General features: G+C 36.0%; 1 protein-coding gene across 1 annotated transcript in view; it reads right to left on the bottom strand.

Annotated features, from left to right (window-relative positions):
* Positions 1-1,484: 1,484 nt before the first annotated feature.
* LOC105221131 (UPF0687 protein C20orf27 homolog) overlaps positions 1,485-18,640 on the bottom strand; it is a 29,846-nt gene continuing 12,690 nt past the window's right edge. The window contains exon 2 of the mRNA XM_011197858.3: positions 1,485-2,742. Within this exon, the coding sequence (XP_011196160.1) occupies positions 2,252-2,742 (491 nt within the window). The 3' untranslated portion in view covers positions 1,485-2,251. The remainder of the gene's footprint in view (positions 2,743-18,640) is intronic.

Raw genomic sequence — 18,640 nt, 5'->3', positions numbered from 1 at the left:
AAGGGCTCTAGACCAATGCGACATCGGAACTGTATCTCAAATTTTCTTAAAAACCCCACTAATTATGGTTAGTGCGAGGCAGCGGACGAAAAACAACATTGATGAGCGCTGCGAAAGGATGATTCGACGGCTAGTAGTTGCGGACTTGATAAGCAGCGATCAAATATGGACCTAGTTAAGACAGAAAATCACAATAAATATAATTTTTTCAATTATACATAAAAATCAGTTTCTGTAACACACCTCCATGGCACCTAAACCAACGCTAAAGAAAGACACAAGAAAGCACATTTGAGGTTTGCAAATAAATACCAATTCTGTGCCGATGAGTGATAGAATACAGTCTTTAGTGACGAAAAAAAATTAAATTTTGTCGGCCCAGGTCATTGCAAATATTGGAGAGATTCGCACCAGGAACGTCGGTCCTACTACAAGCGATGTTTTGGAAGCGGTACATTGATTTCAGGGGCTGCATTTTGCTGCTGTGGAAAGCTATCTACATGTTTTATATTCACTCAAATGAATGCTAATATCAATGTAGATCTTTTGGACAGCGAGTTAATAAAATTTGTTGGCAATATTTATGGCATATAACTGGACATATCGGAAGGATAACGCTTTAATCCACACGAAGGACATCTTTAGCGGCCGGAAAATTCCGGTATTACAATGTGCAGCATTGAGTTCGAACCTAAATCCTATTGAGGATCTCTGGGGGAACTTCTATGCTCCTGTTTTCCAAAACGGAAAGCAGTTTGAAAAGGTACGTCACCTTAAATTAGACATAAAGCAAGAATTTGCCAATATTTGCATAACTGTTCTACAGTCAGTAGTTAATTCTCTGATTAAGCGGCTTAATTTAGTTTTAAAATATAAGGACAATTCTACTGACTATTAAAATAAACATTTCTTTCAGTTAAACTCAAATGTATAGGCTTTACTGGTACAAATAGTAAAATGCACATATAAATATTTACCATTAGCCTAAACTTCAACTTTGTTTTATAGTTTAAAAAATATTTTGAAATTTGTTAATTTTTTGTTTTTTATATCGTGTACATTAATAATAACAAACCTGCATACTCAGAAATATTTTGCAATTTTGTAATCTTTAATTTATTTTGCAAAAAGTTCATGCACATATAATTATTTGACTGAGGTATAAGCATCTGATCCAAACTACTAAATGTGCGATAACTTTCTAATGAAAAGCACTAAAAATTCTAAATAATTTTATTTCGGATGTTAAGTTATTTTTATTGCTTAATGTGGTTGAATGGTCCACTGAACTTTTCAGGGTGGTATGCGGTAATGAATTACCGATATTTATTTTTGTTTATTTATAACTGAAGATTCGCCTTCAAAAGGATTTAAACTTGCATATATTTTATTTTGGAACGCATTATGTATAAGAATCAAAAGATTTAACAAAAAAAAAATAATAATAATAATTCATACCAATACATAATAAAAAGAGAAAAGAAAACTTTTAACTTAAAAGTTTTATTAAAGAATTAGCATTAATTTACAAATACAATTAATTTCCGTTGAGATAAAATGCAGCTTTTCCGTCCCATCTGGAATTACAGAACAACTTTCGATCGTGTACAAATTGTGTAACAACAAATTAGAGAACACTCCATACAAAAGAGTACTATATTTTACATTTTACCATATTTTATGGCGAGTTTAACTTGTTTTTGTTCTACTTTCACCATTTTTCTTTCTAATGAGTAATAAATACGCTCAATTTGCACACAAAACGCTTGCTATGTCTTAAAGTAAGTATGTTTCTATATAGGCAGGTGTGTGGGTATGTTTGCGTACATATGTATTTAAGTATACATGCATGTATGTGTATAATATTGCATTTAGTGATGTATAAAGTTGCATTACAAGGCGGTCGACGCATAATTTACACTAATAACTAAGTACAAATAGAATTTTCAGTGGATTTATTTTCTGTTAAATAGCGTCGTTAATTAATAAATTCACCTGTACGATTATTTTCATAAATGCTTAACACTTAAGTACATATTATATTAATATTTATACAAATAACGTGTTAGTTTATTTCTCCTTTTTTTCAATTTTTAATTTGCTTTTAAAACTTTTTGTTCGACGAAATTTTTAATTAAACGGTACATAAAGACTGCGATATACATATACAAAGTTAGCTATTTATTTTAGAATTTCTCATGTATAATACAATTTCAAATAAGTTATTTGGCAGCACGCACTCCTTTCCCCTTTAGTCGCCCTTGTCGAAACGTGGTACATCAGACTCCGACTCTTCAGGGTCCTCCTCACCCAAACAATGTATACCGCTACGCAGCAGCGGCGTACCCTTGCCCTTTCCCAACGCTCGCGCTATTATCATCAGCTTAATCACTTCCTTTGAGTCCTTCGCATTGACGATGCTCACCATCTCGCGTAGTAGATTTTCTTTGTAGGCAAAGAATTCAATTTGCATTTCGAAATGATCCTGTTCGGGATGATTAACGCCGGCAAATGTCGATATGCGGCAATTTGGATTGAAATTCGACGACTCCAGGGAAGGATTAAATGTGGTGCCTTTGTCGAATAATTCAACGGGTAATTTCAAATCGACTTTATATCTGTGATTCACTTGGAGGAAACCCAATTTTATGAATATGACATCATCGCACCGATCGTAGGTGACACTGTGCCCCGATTCGAGATCATCCTTCAGATTGTCCGAATCAAAGTGTACGCGATGTTCTAAAATTAGTAGGAGAGGGAAAGATATAGATATAAGTAAGTATTTTTATAAATGGAATATAAGTATGAATGTATTTCTGTACAATTAAAATATGAGGTTAAAATAGAAATTAGAATACGAGTAATATAACGTATTCCTTATTTCCTGGATAAGGCTTATTTCCTGGATTAGTATGGAAAAGCTTAGAGCAGTAAGCAATACGAAAGGTGGAGCGATACCTCATTGCTTTGAAAGTGTTTAAAGGAATAGAAGCTACATCGACATAAACAAAAATCAATAAATAGGGCTATCTTTATATTAGGTCTACAACTTTGCTTTTTTTGTATAAAAACGGTTACAAAAATGTTATTCAAAATATTGGCCGTCGCTAGCTACTACGTTTGACCATCTTTCTGGCAGCATCCGTATTCCGTGACATTTTCAGTTTTGAGAATAAGTTTGGGATGCAAACAGATCTCTACAAATATTTTGTTGGGTTAATGTTGACACAAATGTCCAAGATCGATATAAAACGATTCAATCGACCAGTGCTTGACCCTAGAGATATCTATTGGAAAACGGCGGAAGCAAAGTTGTAGACCTATACATTTCCGAACTTTTGCTTCTGATACGAAACTTCCCTCTATCGAACCGATATGTTGAAGGTCCGTTACAAGCAATACATTACCCTATATAGATGATGTCGAATAATAATAAATCTTAAAATATTATTTTAGTGTTAGGCCTAACGCATTTCAGCCCAAATAGATCATAGAATTTCACGAGTTTTTTCTATCGAATTCAATATGAGACCAAAATTGCAATATTATATAGTATGTCTTTCATCTCTTTCTTCCATAATTGCTACAATTTCGTATTTTATAATTCCTCCATTTTTATCATACCGTATAATTATTTGCATGTGAATGACCTCATCGTAAAAAAATGCAAATGAATAAATTGAAGTTTATAATGAAACGATAATAATGACTGCTGAAGTATAAAACGATTATTTCAATTATTGTACTCTTATATATGTACATACAGATACATTTTATTACAAGTATAAAAATCAAATTAAAATTGGGACTTTCTACCCTTATATGCATATACACAGTTAGGGACTCAAATGTTCACAAATGGTCCAAAAAATTTAATTAATGCGAATATCTTTTCTATTGAGTGTGTATTTTAGGAATATGTACATACATATACTAAAAAGCATATCAATACTAAACTCATAAACTTGAAGTAACGTATTTCAATACAATAAATCTTATGAAGCTCTAAGTGTGAACAGTCCATTGACATACATTTTTTAATTTTAATATTTTTGATTTCCTATTTTTTAATTGCTTTAATCCTGTCTAACATACTCTTAAATGTTTGGGCTTCTTTCTCTGAACTAGTTTTTCGTATTAAAATGGCACAAAAATGCTCTATCGGGTTTAATAGGGGTGTTTAATCCCATTGCATGAAAATATTTTTTAGTTATTTTTGCGTTATGGATCATCGTGCTGCATGAATATATCGTATTTCCTACGCTCGAGTCCAAATATGCCAAACCTTGGTAGATATGAGACCTCGAAGAAGGTAATATAATCACTTGCATATATATACCATCAATGTATCCTAGCTCACTGGCACAAAACCACCCCGCGCCATGAGTGATCCTCAACAAAATTTCATTGTTTGATGCGATTCAGAACACCAATTTTAGTATCGATCCACGATGTTCCTCACTCTCAAGTGTCTTTATTATTGCTCTGGCCTTCAGACGGTCGCTTTTTCGCAATTTTCGTATCGTCTTGTGAGAGACATCAACTCCATGGACCTTATTAATAATTTTTTTATTAGGTTATACTCAGTGATTCGTGCTAATGTCGGAGATCTTTTAGGAGACTAAAAAATTACGTTGTTTTGATCTAGTAGAGGAATCCGAAAAACACTGTTCACAAACACTCTATATCCCAAAAGATTACTATAATGAAATATAGTTGAACTTCGCTAACTCGAATCACTATAATCCACAAAAAAAAGTTCAAGTTAGAGAGACTTCCGAGTTACGGAAGACAATTTTTTCGTATATTCGTGAACAGTTTAGTCCCTTACTGTATATACGGCATACATATATAATACGTAAGTAAAGCTGCGTTCCATGATATTTAGCAACTGCTAATAAAAATTATATTCCAATCATTTTATGGCACAAACTCTTAATCATAAAAAGCGTATAATGTTGATTTTTAATTAAAAAAGACAAGAAAATAAATGTTTTTTGTGCAAAAATATAAAAATAAAAAACAATGTGCGAATACTTCAAAAAAAGAAATAAATTGTCAACAAACTAACACCCACAGTAAAAAGAGTAAAGAAAGTGTTATCGGGGTAATAAACGAACACCGAATGGGAGCAGTCGAGCTTTAACTTGTTTGCACACCAAATTATTTGTCAGCCATAAAGACGATGCATTGTGGCCATATAAAGATTTCGTTCATTATATAATCCGCATAAAAAGTGCGATAAAACTGTAAACGAACGGAAATTTCATAAAGCCATTGGAATTTCAATTGCAAACAAAAGCTTTTTCGCAGAATTTCGAATCAATTGTTCAAGACAGTTGGGCTGAACGCGTTTTGTAATATTTTCGAAGCTTTTACAGACCGCCTAAAACTTATGGGAGTCTCTTTGGTTAGAATCAAAAGCAAATTCATTTAGTATAATTCTCGTAATATAACAATAATAAAAAGATGAACGATGATGATATTTTCCTCAACAAAACATTTTGTTTTATGAGCGCCATTTAGTAGCACCTGTGGCTTTTTACGCCTCAATGAAAGGTTTTCAAAATATTTACATAATTTTCACAGACAAACTATGGAAAAAAACTTGACTAATCGCTCCACATGAGTATCACTTTTTATTACGCGGATAATATAAACAATGAAAAGGCAAAATATGTATAAGTTCAAGTTTACAACGAAACAATACACACCAACAAAAATACATACATATACACAAATTATAAAACAAAAATACTTAATTTATAAAAGGCCTTTGCGTGCTGTTCAAACATCAAATATATAGTTTTTGTTTCGATTATAGACAGCCAGATGTTGCACTGAGTCTGAGGCCCCAGGTGGGTGGATACGTGCGGATGGCTGCTAGACTGGTGCCTTCTCGAAAAAAAAATTAATACAATTTCGATGTGGCAATTATACGGTGGAGGAAGTGGAGAGTTATGGAAAACTTGTTAGAAATTCAGTGGAAACAAGCACGCGAAGTTCACTAAGTGCTACTGAGACATGGAGACAAAATAAATAAGGCGATATGAATTTGTTCTCGAAGTTAATTGTTGGTTTCTAGGAGATTGAGTAATTACATATATTATACGGTTAAAGTGACTTTCACCACAGTCATCAAATTTTCATAATAGCCTTTTCGCACATCCAAATTAATTTAATACATGAAGATTATAATTGAGAAACCAGTTTTTGCCCTTCGCACTGCCGGCTACTCAATTAATAATCAGCTGTTATACATTGTTGTGTTTGCTGTTCACAAATTCCTAAGTTTCAACAGCAGATTGCTATTTCATTAATAGCCACAACCATAGTGTGGACAACACCCCGCAGAGCTGCATTCTAATTTGAACTAGATTTGTATTCGATTTAAAATTGAAATAGTAAAATAAGGCCGGTTAATTGATATATATTGGGATATTACGATGTTCTTCACTTAAAAGTGGCTTATTTATTATAAAGTCGGAGTTGAGTAGATAACTACCACTACGAGAGTTCAAATATAATATGTAACTACCCTAGATAGCCTTTGACCTTTGGGTGCACTTTTAGTTTAATATACTTCTTATAAGATATATTAACCGTATCAAATTGGCGTAAAGCGTTTGGATAATAATACACCACAAATCTTCAAACTTCCCAACTCTCCAATTCTACATTTGCTAATGAAAGTAATCCTCGGAGTTAGCCTTGAGCTTAACTTAGATTCTGTATATAAATTGCAAACAAAAGCATCTGAAACCGACCGCCTGTTCTGATCTGGATCTGTGCCCGATTTTTTGCCGAAAACTACCCCAAATCACGTATTTACATCATGCTGTCTATTGTCTGACCCCCCACCCACTATGTATAATTAATCATGCACTCAGGCAAATAGACACACTGTGTTTTTTAATTACCTCGCTGTCTACACTTTAAATCAAACACACATACATATCCATAAAGTTAATCAGCTAATATTACAGTGATAATTTAAATTCGTATCAGTGTCAGATTATTTTAATTGACATCAAAAATGTAAAGCTTTGCGGGTAACCGCAATCGCGATTTAATTTATGCATGAGGTTATTGCAAAGACCAACAACCAACCTCAGGCTGTTGTATGGCATTATTTTCTAGGCAATATAGACGTGTTTAGTATAAATTATGAATGCAAATATTTATATATTATAGACGAAATTGACGGAATATGCAACTAAGTGCATCTGAGTAAATTATATATTTCCAACAACATTGTTACTGCAGTAGAAGGGTGATTTGGTACATACAGTGTTTATGGAGTGCAGCTTGAAGTTATGGACGATTGTGCGGGTTTTAAGTTATTGTGCGGGTTGGGAAAGATACCGAGAACTGAAGAGGGAAGCGAGACGCATTTGCAGACAAAAAAGAAAGAGGCCGAAATGCGTGAGTATGAAGAGTTTGACAAGCTGGCCGACAGGGGTAATGCTCGAAAATTTTACGAAAAGATCCAGCGACTAACTGAAGATTTCAAGACCGGAGCACACTCCTGTAGGACCCCCAGAGGTGATCTAGTTGTGATTACCAGAGGGAACACTTCTCCAGTCTGCTGAATGGCAGTGAAAGTACAACACCAGGAGATGGCGAACCCGATTGCCCAATCGACGACGATGGAACAGATGCCCGACCGTGAAGAAATTAGAATAGCAATTACCCGCTTGAAGAACAACAAGGCGGCGGGGGCCGATGGATTGCCGGCCGAGCTATTCAAATACGGCGGCGAAGAGCTGATAAGGTGCATGCATCAGTTACTTTGCGGAATATGGTCGGAAGAAAGCATGCCCGACGTTTGGAATCTCAGTGTACCCTCCCAATCCACAAAAAGGGAGACCCCACAATCTGCGCCAACTATAGTGGGATAAGCTTCCTTAACAACGCTTATAAGGTTCTATCGAGCGTACTGTGTGAAAGACTAAAGCCCACCGTCAACAAACTGATTGGACCTTATCAGTGTGGTTTTAGACCTGGAAATTTAACAACTGACCAGATATTCACCATGCGCCAACTCTTGGAGAAGACCCGTGAAAAGAGGATCGACACACACCATCTATTTGTCGCTTTAAAGCTGTTTTCGACAGCACGAAAAGGAGCTGCCTTTATGCCGCGATGTCTGAATTTGGTATCCCCGCAGAACGAGGACAACACGAAATATCTCCTGTCATCAAACAAATTGTCAGCGCATTCGCGTCTTAGCTCTGTTGACAGTCATAACTTTCAAGTTGAAGATAATTTTGTATACCTGGGCACCAGCATCAACACCGATAATAATGTCAGCCTTGAAATCCAACGCAGAATCACTCTTGCCAACAGGTGCTACTATGGACTGAGTAGGCAATTGAAAAGTAAAGTCCTCTCTCGACGAACAAAAACTAAACTCTACAAGTCCCTCATCATTCCCGTCCTACTTTACGGTGCAGAAGCGTGGACGATGTCAACATCCGATGAGACGGCACTAGGAGTTTTCGAGAGAAAGGTTTTGCGGAAGATTTATGGTCCCTTAAACATTGGCAACTGCGAATACCGCAGACGATGGAATGATGAACTGTATGTGTTATTCGACGACATAGACATAGTCCAGCGAATAAAAAAACAGCGGCTACGCTGGCTAGGTCATGTTGTTCAAATGGACGAAAGTGCCCAGCTCTGAAAGTTTTCGATGCAGTACCCGCTGGTGGAAGCCGAGGAAGAGGGAGACCTCCACTCCGATGGAAGGACCAGGTGGAGAGGGACTTGGCTTCGCTTGGTATAACCAATTGGCGCCAAACTGCAGAAAGGAGAGATCCGTGGCGCGCTGTTGTGGACTCGGCTATAACCGCGTAGGCGGTGTCTACGCCAGTCAAGAAGAGAGAAGTAAGTCAAGCGTTTAAAATACAATGGTATTTTGAATAAGAGTTGATGATGAGCACTAATTTACGAAACAGACAAAGTCAAAAATGTTTAAAAGCATTCTCTAGTCTCACCACATACTATTCAAAAGAAGTCTACCTTATTAATACCCAAACTATCGAGGTGAACTGTGTTGCAGATAAAACAAGTAGAGTATGGTTAACTAACTATTTTACAGTCCATATACTTAAAAAACGCGAGCTTTAAGAAATAGCAGGGGTTTTATCTTTCTAGACATCGTTAGCATGCTAGTGTAGTACTATTACAGTAACTACCTCAATACATCTGAATATAATTACTTTACTTATCACGTTACCCCTCGTATGAAAAAATGTATGCAAAATTAATTTGTTGCCATTTAAGTGATTAAATTATCCACAATTAACTGTACGCCAACACACACGTGGTGCCAAGTGGACGCTGGCTGGCAAAGCCATAATTCTGACACGCTTCACAATTCACGAGCGGCTATCGTGTTGCAAGGTGGCCCCGACAATTTAGTGGCGTTTAGCTGTGTTACTCGTAATATCATAGTGCTAAAGAACTCTCGGTAGAGGGCAAATACAGTGAGCACATGGCGTGTCGCCCCATATTATGAACCAATTGTTGAAGCACCAATGCGTACTATACATTAATGACGTCACATGTTCACATGCGTATGTGTGTGTGTAAGATGAGGGGGAGAAAAGCGTCAATTAATGAGGATTAACGGCGTGACTGTGGAGCATGAGGAAACGCGCATAGCTACAAAACATAAAATTCTGCAATAATCTCGAAGGCGAAAAACACGTGCTACTGTATATTTCCAGATTTGACGGATAACAACAGAAACATCGAAAATAGTATAATACCGCATCTCTTATTGTATCTATTATATTAAATTTAAAAGCGTGAAATTGCGTAGACAAATCTTTAGATTGGAATTGGATTGCGAGTATTTTAGTACATTTCGCACATTCCATTGTTTGCTTAAAAAATTTTAACTTTGAAAAAAACTTTGAAATATTTATAATACTATTACCATAGGTAGTTTTGTCTATTTAAAATTAGGTGTCTTCGCACATTATTACGTCATTATTATATAAACAAATAATTGAACGGTCAATATTTCTTGCCGCATAGAAATAAATTTAGTTATTTATAAATTAACACTCGCAAATTGTTGTATATACATACATGAATATTTATGAAGTATAATAAGTTGGTTCATCTAATGGTAACACCTTAATATAAACGAAAAGTAAATAAAATAATTGTATAACAAGTAAGGAAGGGCCAAGTTGGGTTGTGACCGAACATTTTATACTCTCGAAATTTATGTAACTCAAGCATACTCTCAACTATAGACTATGAGAAGAACCGAAGCTATCGAAACCTCATGTAGAATATATTCATTTCCGCTCCTCTTTATGAATATATTGGACACTATGCGTGTTTTCACTTAGTCTAATCTTATTTGAAACTAAAGTTTTATCTATATCTCGTTCCACTAAACTATAATTAAAGAGCTACTTATTCCGGATTTTCGATTATTTAAAGATTATTTATTTTACATGAGATGTTCACACTATCCAGACTATCCAGAATTTTGTACGACAGATTACGTAATTCGATATTTAATTGGAGAACGTGTACCTGCTATACTGTGTTTCTTGTCAATGAGCATGAAATAAAAATATATGTATGACATGTATATGTATATATGTATGTAAGTATGTCAGAATGTTGCTTTTCAAAATCAATTTAAAAATTTTCAATTGAGTTCAATTAACCGCACTACATTTCAATATGTTATAACAAACCCATAAAAAAATACAATAGTTAATTATATACATTCATCACACTAGCCAGCATTCCTTTGTGGGTAGTAGAACAAATTACTTTTCAACAAGCTTTGTTGTCGACGTCTATTATATAGTAGAATAGACATAGCGGTATTGCTGTAAACTTTCATAATTTATGACTAAATATTTCACAAAGTACAAATCATACCTTGAGTTAGTCAACTTCCCAGAGAAGCTTTTTGAATTTTTGTAAGTTCCCTTATAAGCAAAAGATTTGTGAAAAGCTTGAGTCATATCTAAAAGATTTTTGTTTACAAAGGATCGGTTATTTCAATTGTTGAAATATGATCCACGCGATCTCCATCCGGTTAATCATCCTAAAATTTAATCTAACCTGATCTATCCATGATGAAAAAGCAACCCTTTTTTTGTTACTCTTGTATCTTTTGCACTCTGTGAAACTCCGAATCAGAAATTCCGATTTTCGATATAGAAAAGTGGGTTGAAGAGTGACTACTTGGTGTGATATTATTTTTGGATTACGCGACCTTATCTCGTAGATATCTTTACAAAATTACCAAATTATTTACTAATAAGCCTGCAATATCTATATAACAAATACCCAAAATAATTGAGGCCATTTGTTTGCTATATTTATTATTATATACCTCAATTGCACAATAAGTCATATGCAAATATTCAAATTAGCTATACAGTATGGTTTATGAATTGTCTTAATCGAAAGTGTACATAAACAGATTTGGCATTAACTGCCTGGCTTGCCACATTGCTTTCAACGGCTTGTGCCCATATGTTGGGGAATCTACTTTCGGTGTCATATCAAATTCGAAGCAACAGCTGCAGATTACCGCACGAATTTGGTTGAGCTTTTGGTTTCACACGAAAAAGTTCCCCCAAATCAGTTTTCGCATTCCACGGCTGCGTGCTTATGTATGTCAGTGCCACATAACTTAGTCTAAATTTACTTTCGCGCCAATTTGCTGTCAGACAAATGCGTTTATGTAGTCATATGTTGAATATGATGATTGGCTCACGTGAGTAAAATTTATTAGGAACATTATTGATATCTTTGAACAAATTATGAATATTCTTAACATTAAATACATACATATAGTATACCCCTTAATGTTAGTGTCATTTTTAGTTCAATTAGGCTCTTAACATTCATTTATTCTTCCTCAGTGTGTCATATTATTATAGAGTTTCGAGTACGTAACATAAAGAGGCAAAATTGCTGTATTTAGGTGTGTGGTCTTGTAGGGCTTCCTAAGGGTAATTTTGATCCAGGAAAAGTTACTGTGTGATATAGTTTGCATCTTGATTGGTATTATTGGTTTATACTTCTTTAAAGCGATGATGGACTCCGTTCGGTGAACCGTCCTAAAATTTAAGTTAACCTAATCTATCTATGGAAAAATATTAGAAGGTACAATCTTCTATAAGAGTGTACAGCTGCTGGCGTACGCCGATGATATTGATATCATCGGAAGCAACAACCGCGCCGTTTGTTCTGATTTTTCCCGCATGGATAAGGAGGCGAAGCGAATGAGTCTGGAGGTGAATGAGGACAAGACGAAATATCTCCTGTCATCATGCAAACAGTCGGCTCATTCGCGTCTTGGCTCCCACGTCACTGTTGACAGTCATAACTTCGAAGTTGTAGATAATTTCGTATGTCTGGGAACCAGCATCAACAACACGAACAATGTCAGCCTCGAAATCCAGCGCAGAATCACTATTGCCAAAAGGTGCTACTTTGGACTGAGTAGGCAATTGAAAAGTAAAGACCTCTCTCGACGAACCAAAATAAAACTCTACAAGTCGCTTATCATTCCCGTCCAGCTTTATGGTGCAGAAGCTTGGACGATGTCAACATCCGATGAGACGGCACTAAGAGTTTTCGAGAGGAAAATTTTGTACGAGTTATACGACGACATTGACATAGTTCAGCGAATAAAAAGACAGCGGCTACGCTGGCTAGGTCATGTTGTCCGAATGGACGAAAACCCTCCAGCTCTGAAAGTGTTCGATGCAGTACCCGTCGGAGGAAGCCGAGGAAGGGGAAGGCCTCCAGTCCGTTAGAAGGACCCGGTCGAGAGCGACCTGGTTACACTTGGAATCTCCAACTGGCGCCGAACAGCGAAGGAAAGAGAGGAGTGGTGCGCTCTCATCGATTCGGCTATAACCCGCTAAACGGTTCAACACCAATTACATACATACAATCTATCTATGACGAAGAAGTAATATATCATTTCTGGTGTTGTTTGGCCTCCTGGGTCAATATTAATTATCTGAGGATTTAATAATATCAATACAACAATCCTGCATCCATCACTTTATTTAGACCAATTTTTGGTGACCAAATCATAACAAGAACTATGCCAGCCTATTGTTCACATAGATCATGTGACTTGATTCCGTTGGAGTCCGTTTTGTAAATGTATGTCAAGTTAATGGTCTCGCTAAGCAGGAAGCATTATTGATGAGATAAAGCCGGTTGTTCCAAGATACTCCGAAATTTTGTTCAAATAATTAATGCCATTCAATTAACGAACCAATAAAGTAAAAAAAAAAAATGTTTTCCTACACTCAATATAAAACTCTTTCTTTACTTAAAAAGCAACAGCTATAAATTTAACATATTCAAATTGTTTGTGAGCTACACACAGTGAAAATAAAAGTTGCACTCATTTTATTTACTTAATAAAATCACTTAATAAATTTTGTTCACTGGTTGTAATAAAATTAATTGTCAACGATTTGTTAGACTGCATATGACCGTAGTACATGCATATATAGACGTACATATGTTTGTACATATTTCAATAAAGAAATATTAAAAGTGGACGAAGTTTGACATAAGTATGTCTACATATACATATGTGCATAAAAACGAGTAAATATTCCCACAGATTGTGAAACTGAAAATCAATTCGTTAGACTTCCCGTCTCTCTCATTTCAGATTTTACGCCAAATAATTTTCCCCGCTGACCACATTACATTTCTTGTAAAAATACATACCACACATTTGTAAATATATATATATGTGTATAAATGGAAAAACTATTCGCTGTGTTGCCAATCAATTAAGTGTATTTACATCGTTATTATTGTCGTAAATAACTGGAGGCTGGGTTGTGGTAGCGGGTCTATCCGACATAGTTGGTATTCATATAGGACATACTCGTATGTATGTTACAGGGACGCTTATTTGAATAATTTTATTAGTGGCTCGTGATCAATAAATTAAACCACTTAGGTTAAATATCTATAATAAATAGAATTTATTCCAAAGTTTTTAAGGGAGTTTTAGATAAATTGATATCCTGGATGCCAGGAACTTGAGAAACTACTTGATATGACGCAGAAACAAGTTGGTTCCCGAAAAAATTATGACCAATGTATCAAAGAATTTCAATTGATCTATTTTTTGTAATATCTATGGAATATAAAGGCATGGATCCATAAATGTTTCGAGTTCGCCCACACAGAAAGCGCTCAACGAATAAAATATACTAATTGGACGTTACACGAATGAGATCTGATGTGATGTTCCGTACTCATAGCTTAAGTCAATAACCTCTGCTCTTCGCAACAAGAGTAAAGGATCGGACGGATCGGACTAGATCATTACGACAGCCAAAACACGTTTTCTTAGGCAAATTTCAGGAGGTCTTTGTTTGACCGGTGATGAAAGATTTGGAAAAGGCGGCCACGTTTTCCTGTAGATTTAATATTACAGAACTCAAAAATTATTCGATCCATTTCAATCATGATATCGAAACTCTTTGGAAATGTTTGGCACTTCACCTGACTTTAAAAAGTTATCAAAATCTTAACCATAGTTTGTAATTTGAAATATTTTGAATTTATTTTCGCAGCAGACAAGTGGTTAAATTGTTGGTTCATTAAACATTTCATCATAATTTCACCGGTTGCTCTTAAACACCTCGTTCCATAGTTAGTGCCACTAAACTTGAACTGTTGGCATTCAGTCCTCCGTGTTGTGTTGGCCATACAAAAATCGTTTTATCTAAATGTTGTCCACACTATTTGCAAAACATTCACTGTAAAGTGTTTACATACATTATATATAAAACAGTCTGTATGTATTTATGTCACTTAAGTGGGGGTCACATATTGTTTCAATACTATCGATTTTTACTTTGCCATTAGCGTTGTGTCTACACATGCTCATATGCATGTATGTGCGTATAGAACGACAAACTATTCAAGTAGCATAAACATGCTTAACTGGGCATGGGTGGGGGACACCATTCAACTTGGCTGAAAATAAAATTTTACATAAAATAAAGAAACGTGGAAGACATACAACTAAAGCGGCCTTGAACCACATGATTAGTGTGTAGAGACGGAGAAAAATTTCCGTTTTTTTTTTAATTTTATTTTGCAAACAAAGACAAATAGTTATTGGCACATGCATACTATATATATTTATAAGCATATGTAGATTTGTACAGTGATGTTAGTTTATGACGCCTTCGTCCAAGCAAATTGATTATCACGACACACCTCCGCATTTTTCCAACATTCGAACTATGTTGTTATAAAAATATCATAAACATATTTTTTGTTTTTTTTTTCAGAATTTCCTTTTTGTTTCTTTTGCTAATAAAAAATAAGTTTTTGTTTTATTTCTCTTTCTTCACTAGCAAAAATTTAAAGAATTAGTTCCACGTGGAATTGAAAAGAGATTTCAGATGTTTTAAAAATTCCATATGTTATGCTTATATTAAAAAATTAGAATTTTTTCTGATTATACATACATTCCAATGCACCCTCTTCACAACACTCGCCGTACATTAATCATAAGCGTAGACTTTTATGTAGCAGCTACACTGCACTACAAAATTATGCAGAATATTTTTGAAATAAACGTTAGAAGCACCCCATTTTACAGTTAGGATGGAACAAAATACGCTCAGATTGATTTAAAAAATTGATAATGAGCGTGTACATGCGATTTTTGGGTTTAACCCCTTAAGCCGGCGACGTTTTTTCTTAATTTCAACTGGTCTCGTCATCCTGATCATTTGATATATATAACCCTTTATCTAACTTGTTTAGTTTTATGACTTACAAACAACCGTTATGTGAACAAAACTATAATAATATCTTAACATCTTTGTTGAGAGAGTATAAAAACCTGGTTAAAATTGCCCGTGAGCTTTATACTGTAGTCAATATATAGATACGTATGGTCTGGATATAAAATAGCTTGGTGGTGAAAAATAGTAAAATCGGTTCGCGAAAGAGACGCTACAAAATTAGACCGATAGGTCTCTATTAGGGACAGCAAACGACGCCAACGACAATATTCAACAACGAGTCGAAATTGTTAAAATTTACTACCGAAATTCGGAGTCAGTGCCCTCAACTTTAAGAGCGGTACGTCCAATTTATAGTTGGAACATTTCTGGCTTCGTCAATAAGCAAAATATGCATTATTGGTCAGGCAGCAATTCACACGTGCTCCATGAGTCATCATATATATTTGCCGTAGGAATTACATATTATTTAAAGCGATTATAGCCGAGTCCACCAGAGCGCGCCACTCGCTTCTCCTTTTTGCTTTTTGGCGCCAAATGGAAACACCAAGTCAAGCCAGGTCAATTTCCACTTGATCCTTCCATCGGAATGGAGGTCGTCCTCTTCCGCGGCTTCCTCCAGCGGGTACTGCATCGAACACTTTCAGAGCTGGAGCACTTTCATCCAATCGAATAACATGACCTAGCCAGCGTAGCCGCTGTTTTTTTATTCGCTGGACTATGTCTATGTTGTCGTATAAATCGCACAGCTCATCGTTCCATCGTCTGCGGTATTCGCCGTTGCCAATGTTAAGAGGACCATAAATCTTACGAAGAATCTTTCTCCCGAAAAACCCAAGAGTCGTCGGGTTAAAAATTACGAATGGGAGCGGTTTATGGGCCGTCGGAGTCATTGGGCCGTACTTCTTCCGTGATGATCTAGACCGGTACGTCACTACCGCTCAATGATAACCGAATATTTTTGGCTTAATTGGCTAATTGTATGATATGGACATGGACAATATGTGGTTCCAACAGGCGGCGCCACAAGCTACACAGCGAGTGTTACAATCGATTTATTGAAAACTAAATTTAGTGAACGTGTTATCTCACGAAGAAATTGCCTAGTCAATTGGCCGCCTCGGTCCTGCGATTTGACGCCGAAAATTAGCTAGCATGCCCATGGTGGCCATGCAAAAGAAATCGAGTTCCATACATTATGGCATCGAATGTACTTTCACAGGAATAAAGAATAACTTGTATAGGCCTCTTATTGAAAAGTCCTTTACAATAAAATTGCATCAATACCAGAAACCAGAATCAATAACTTTGACCCTTGCAAATAGCGAGAGTATAAAATATTCGATTACACACGAACTTAGCCCCTCCTTACTTGTTTTGAATAACAAATAATAGTAAATTTCACATTGGCAATATGCCCATTAACAACGTCATTGTCAGACAATGGAAATAGCGTGTACTCGACGTAAATGCTAAGAAATATACGCGCATAGAAAAAATACAAGTATTTATAAACAAGTATATGTGATAATCAATGACAATGAATGAATGACTGACTGCCAGCGCAGATTGTGCGCCAGAAAACGCTTGTTCCAAAGCAAACTTTCTTGAGGTAACTCAATACGAGCAAACCTCAAAATCACATTTGTATTCAGACTATTGAAAAAATGCGTTGCTCTTCACTGCATTGTGGCACTCTGACATTGCAGGCATTTTCTGCGTATGTCAAAATAGCTACGTTAATGGGAATTCATCATCATCAACGTCAATGCCAACGTCAACATCAACTAACAACAAACGGACGAGTGTTGTCACCAAGTTCACCTATTTTGTATGGTGCTGCCGCCCACTGACCGACCAATCGACCGACCGACTAACCAGCCATTAACAATAAGCCTTGTGGCGCGCACTTGTCGTACATTAAAACAACAAAAAGGTCATGTGGCTACAACACTCGCACACACTCCACACTCACTTGCATTAATAAACATTAGCAAAACTATAAAATGTGATAAAATAAATTGAATTTGCGGTAGCCATATTGTTATCGCAACAACAACGAGCAGGTAAAGTAGGTGGATTCACTTGCGGCACTTTTGCTTCATGCGCGATAAATGTACATATGTACCTATGTCTGTTTGTGTTTATGTTGTAAATGCAATGCACTTTGCTGCGCTTGTTGCGGCGAGCGTAATCCAACTATATGGGGCAATAATATATTAAGCTGCCCTTGAGCTGAAATACCGCCATGTTCAGCGCCGCAGAGCTTTGCTAGAGGAAATGCACACTAGATGATATGCAAATTTACTCAATTGTTTCTATATTTTCATTTTAGCGAGTGGTTCAAATGCACGTCGAAAGATATTATATCTAAATATATGAGATTAACAGCGTGAATGTACCATATACACATACATATGTACTGGAACATAGCAGTGACGTCAGCATTGCAATATATTACAAGAATAATGCCAAGTCTTATCTAGCATCCGGCTTTTATAAATAAAAATATATCGAACAACAAATAATGGCATTGCGACGCCACCAAACCAACAGGTGTTTTCAAATTCACCACTTCTAAATGGTTCCTCCTTCGAAATGGCGGTTTGTGTATACACTAAAAAAATAAATTATTCTTCTTCTTCTTGACTGGCGTAGACACCGCTTACACAATTATAGCCGAGTTCACAACAGTGGATATACCAAGTGAAGACAGGTCCTTCTCCATCTGGCCTTTCAACGGAGTGGAGGTCTCCCTCTTCCTCGGTTCCAGCGGGGAAGACGAAATATCTCCAGTCATCAAACAAATAGTCGGCGCATTCGCGTTTTGGCTCCCA

The sequence above is a fragment of the Zeugodacus cucurbitae genome, chromosome 4 (genome assembly GCF_028554725.1).
Source record: "Zeugodacus cucurbitae isolate PBARC_wt_2022May chromosome 4, idZeuCucr1.2, whole genome shotgun sequence".
Classification (NCBI taxonomy): domain Eukaryota; kingdom Metazoa; phylum Arthropoda; class Insecta; order Diptera; family Tephritidae; genus Zeugodacus; species Zeugodacus cucurbitae.
Note: the sequence above shows the minus strand (reverse complement) of the source record. Positions and strands in the feature narration are given on the sequence as shown.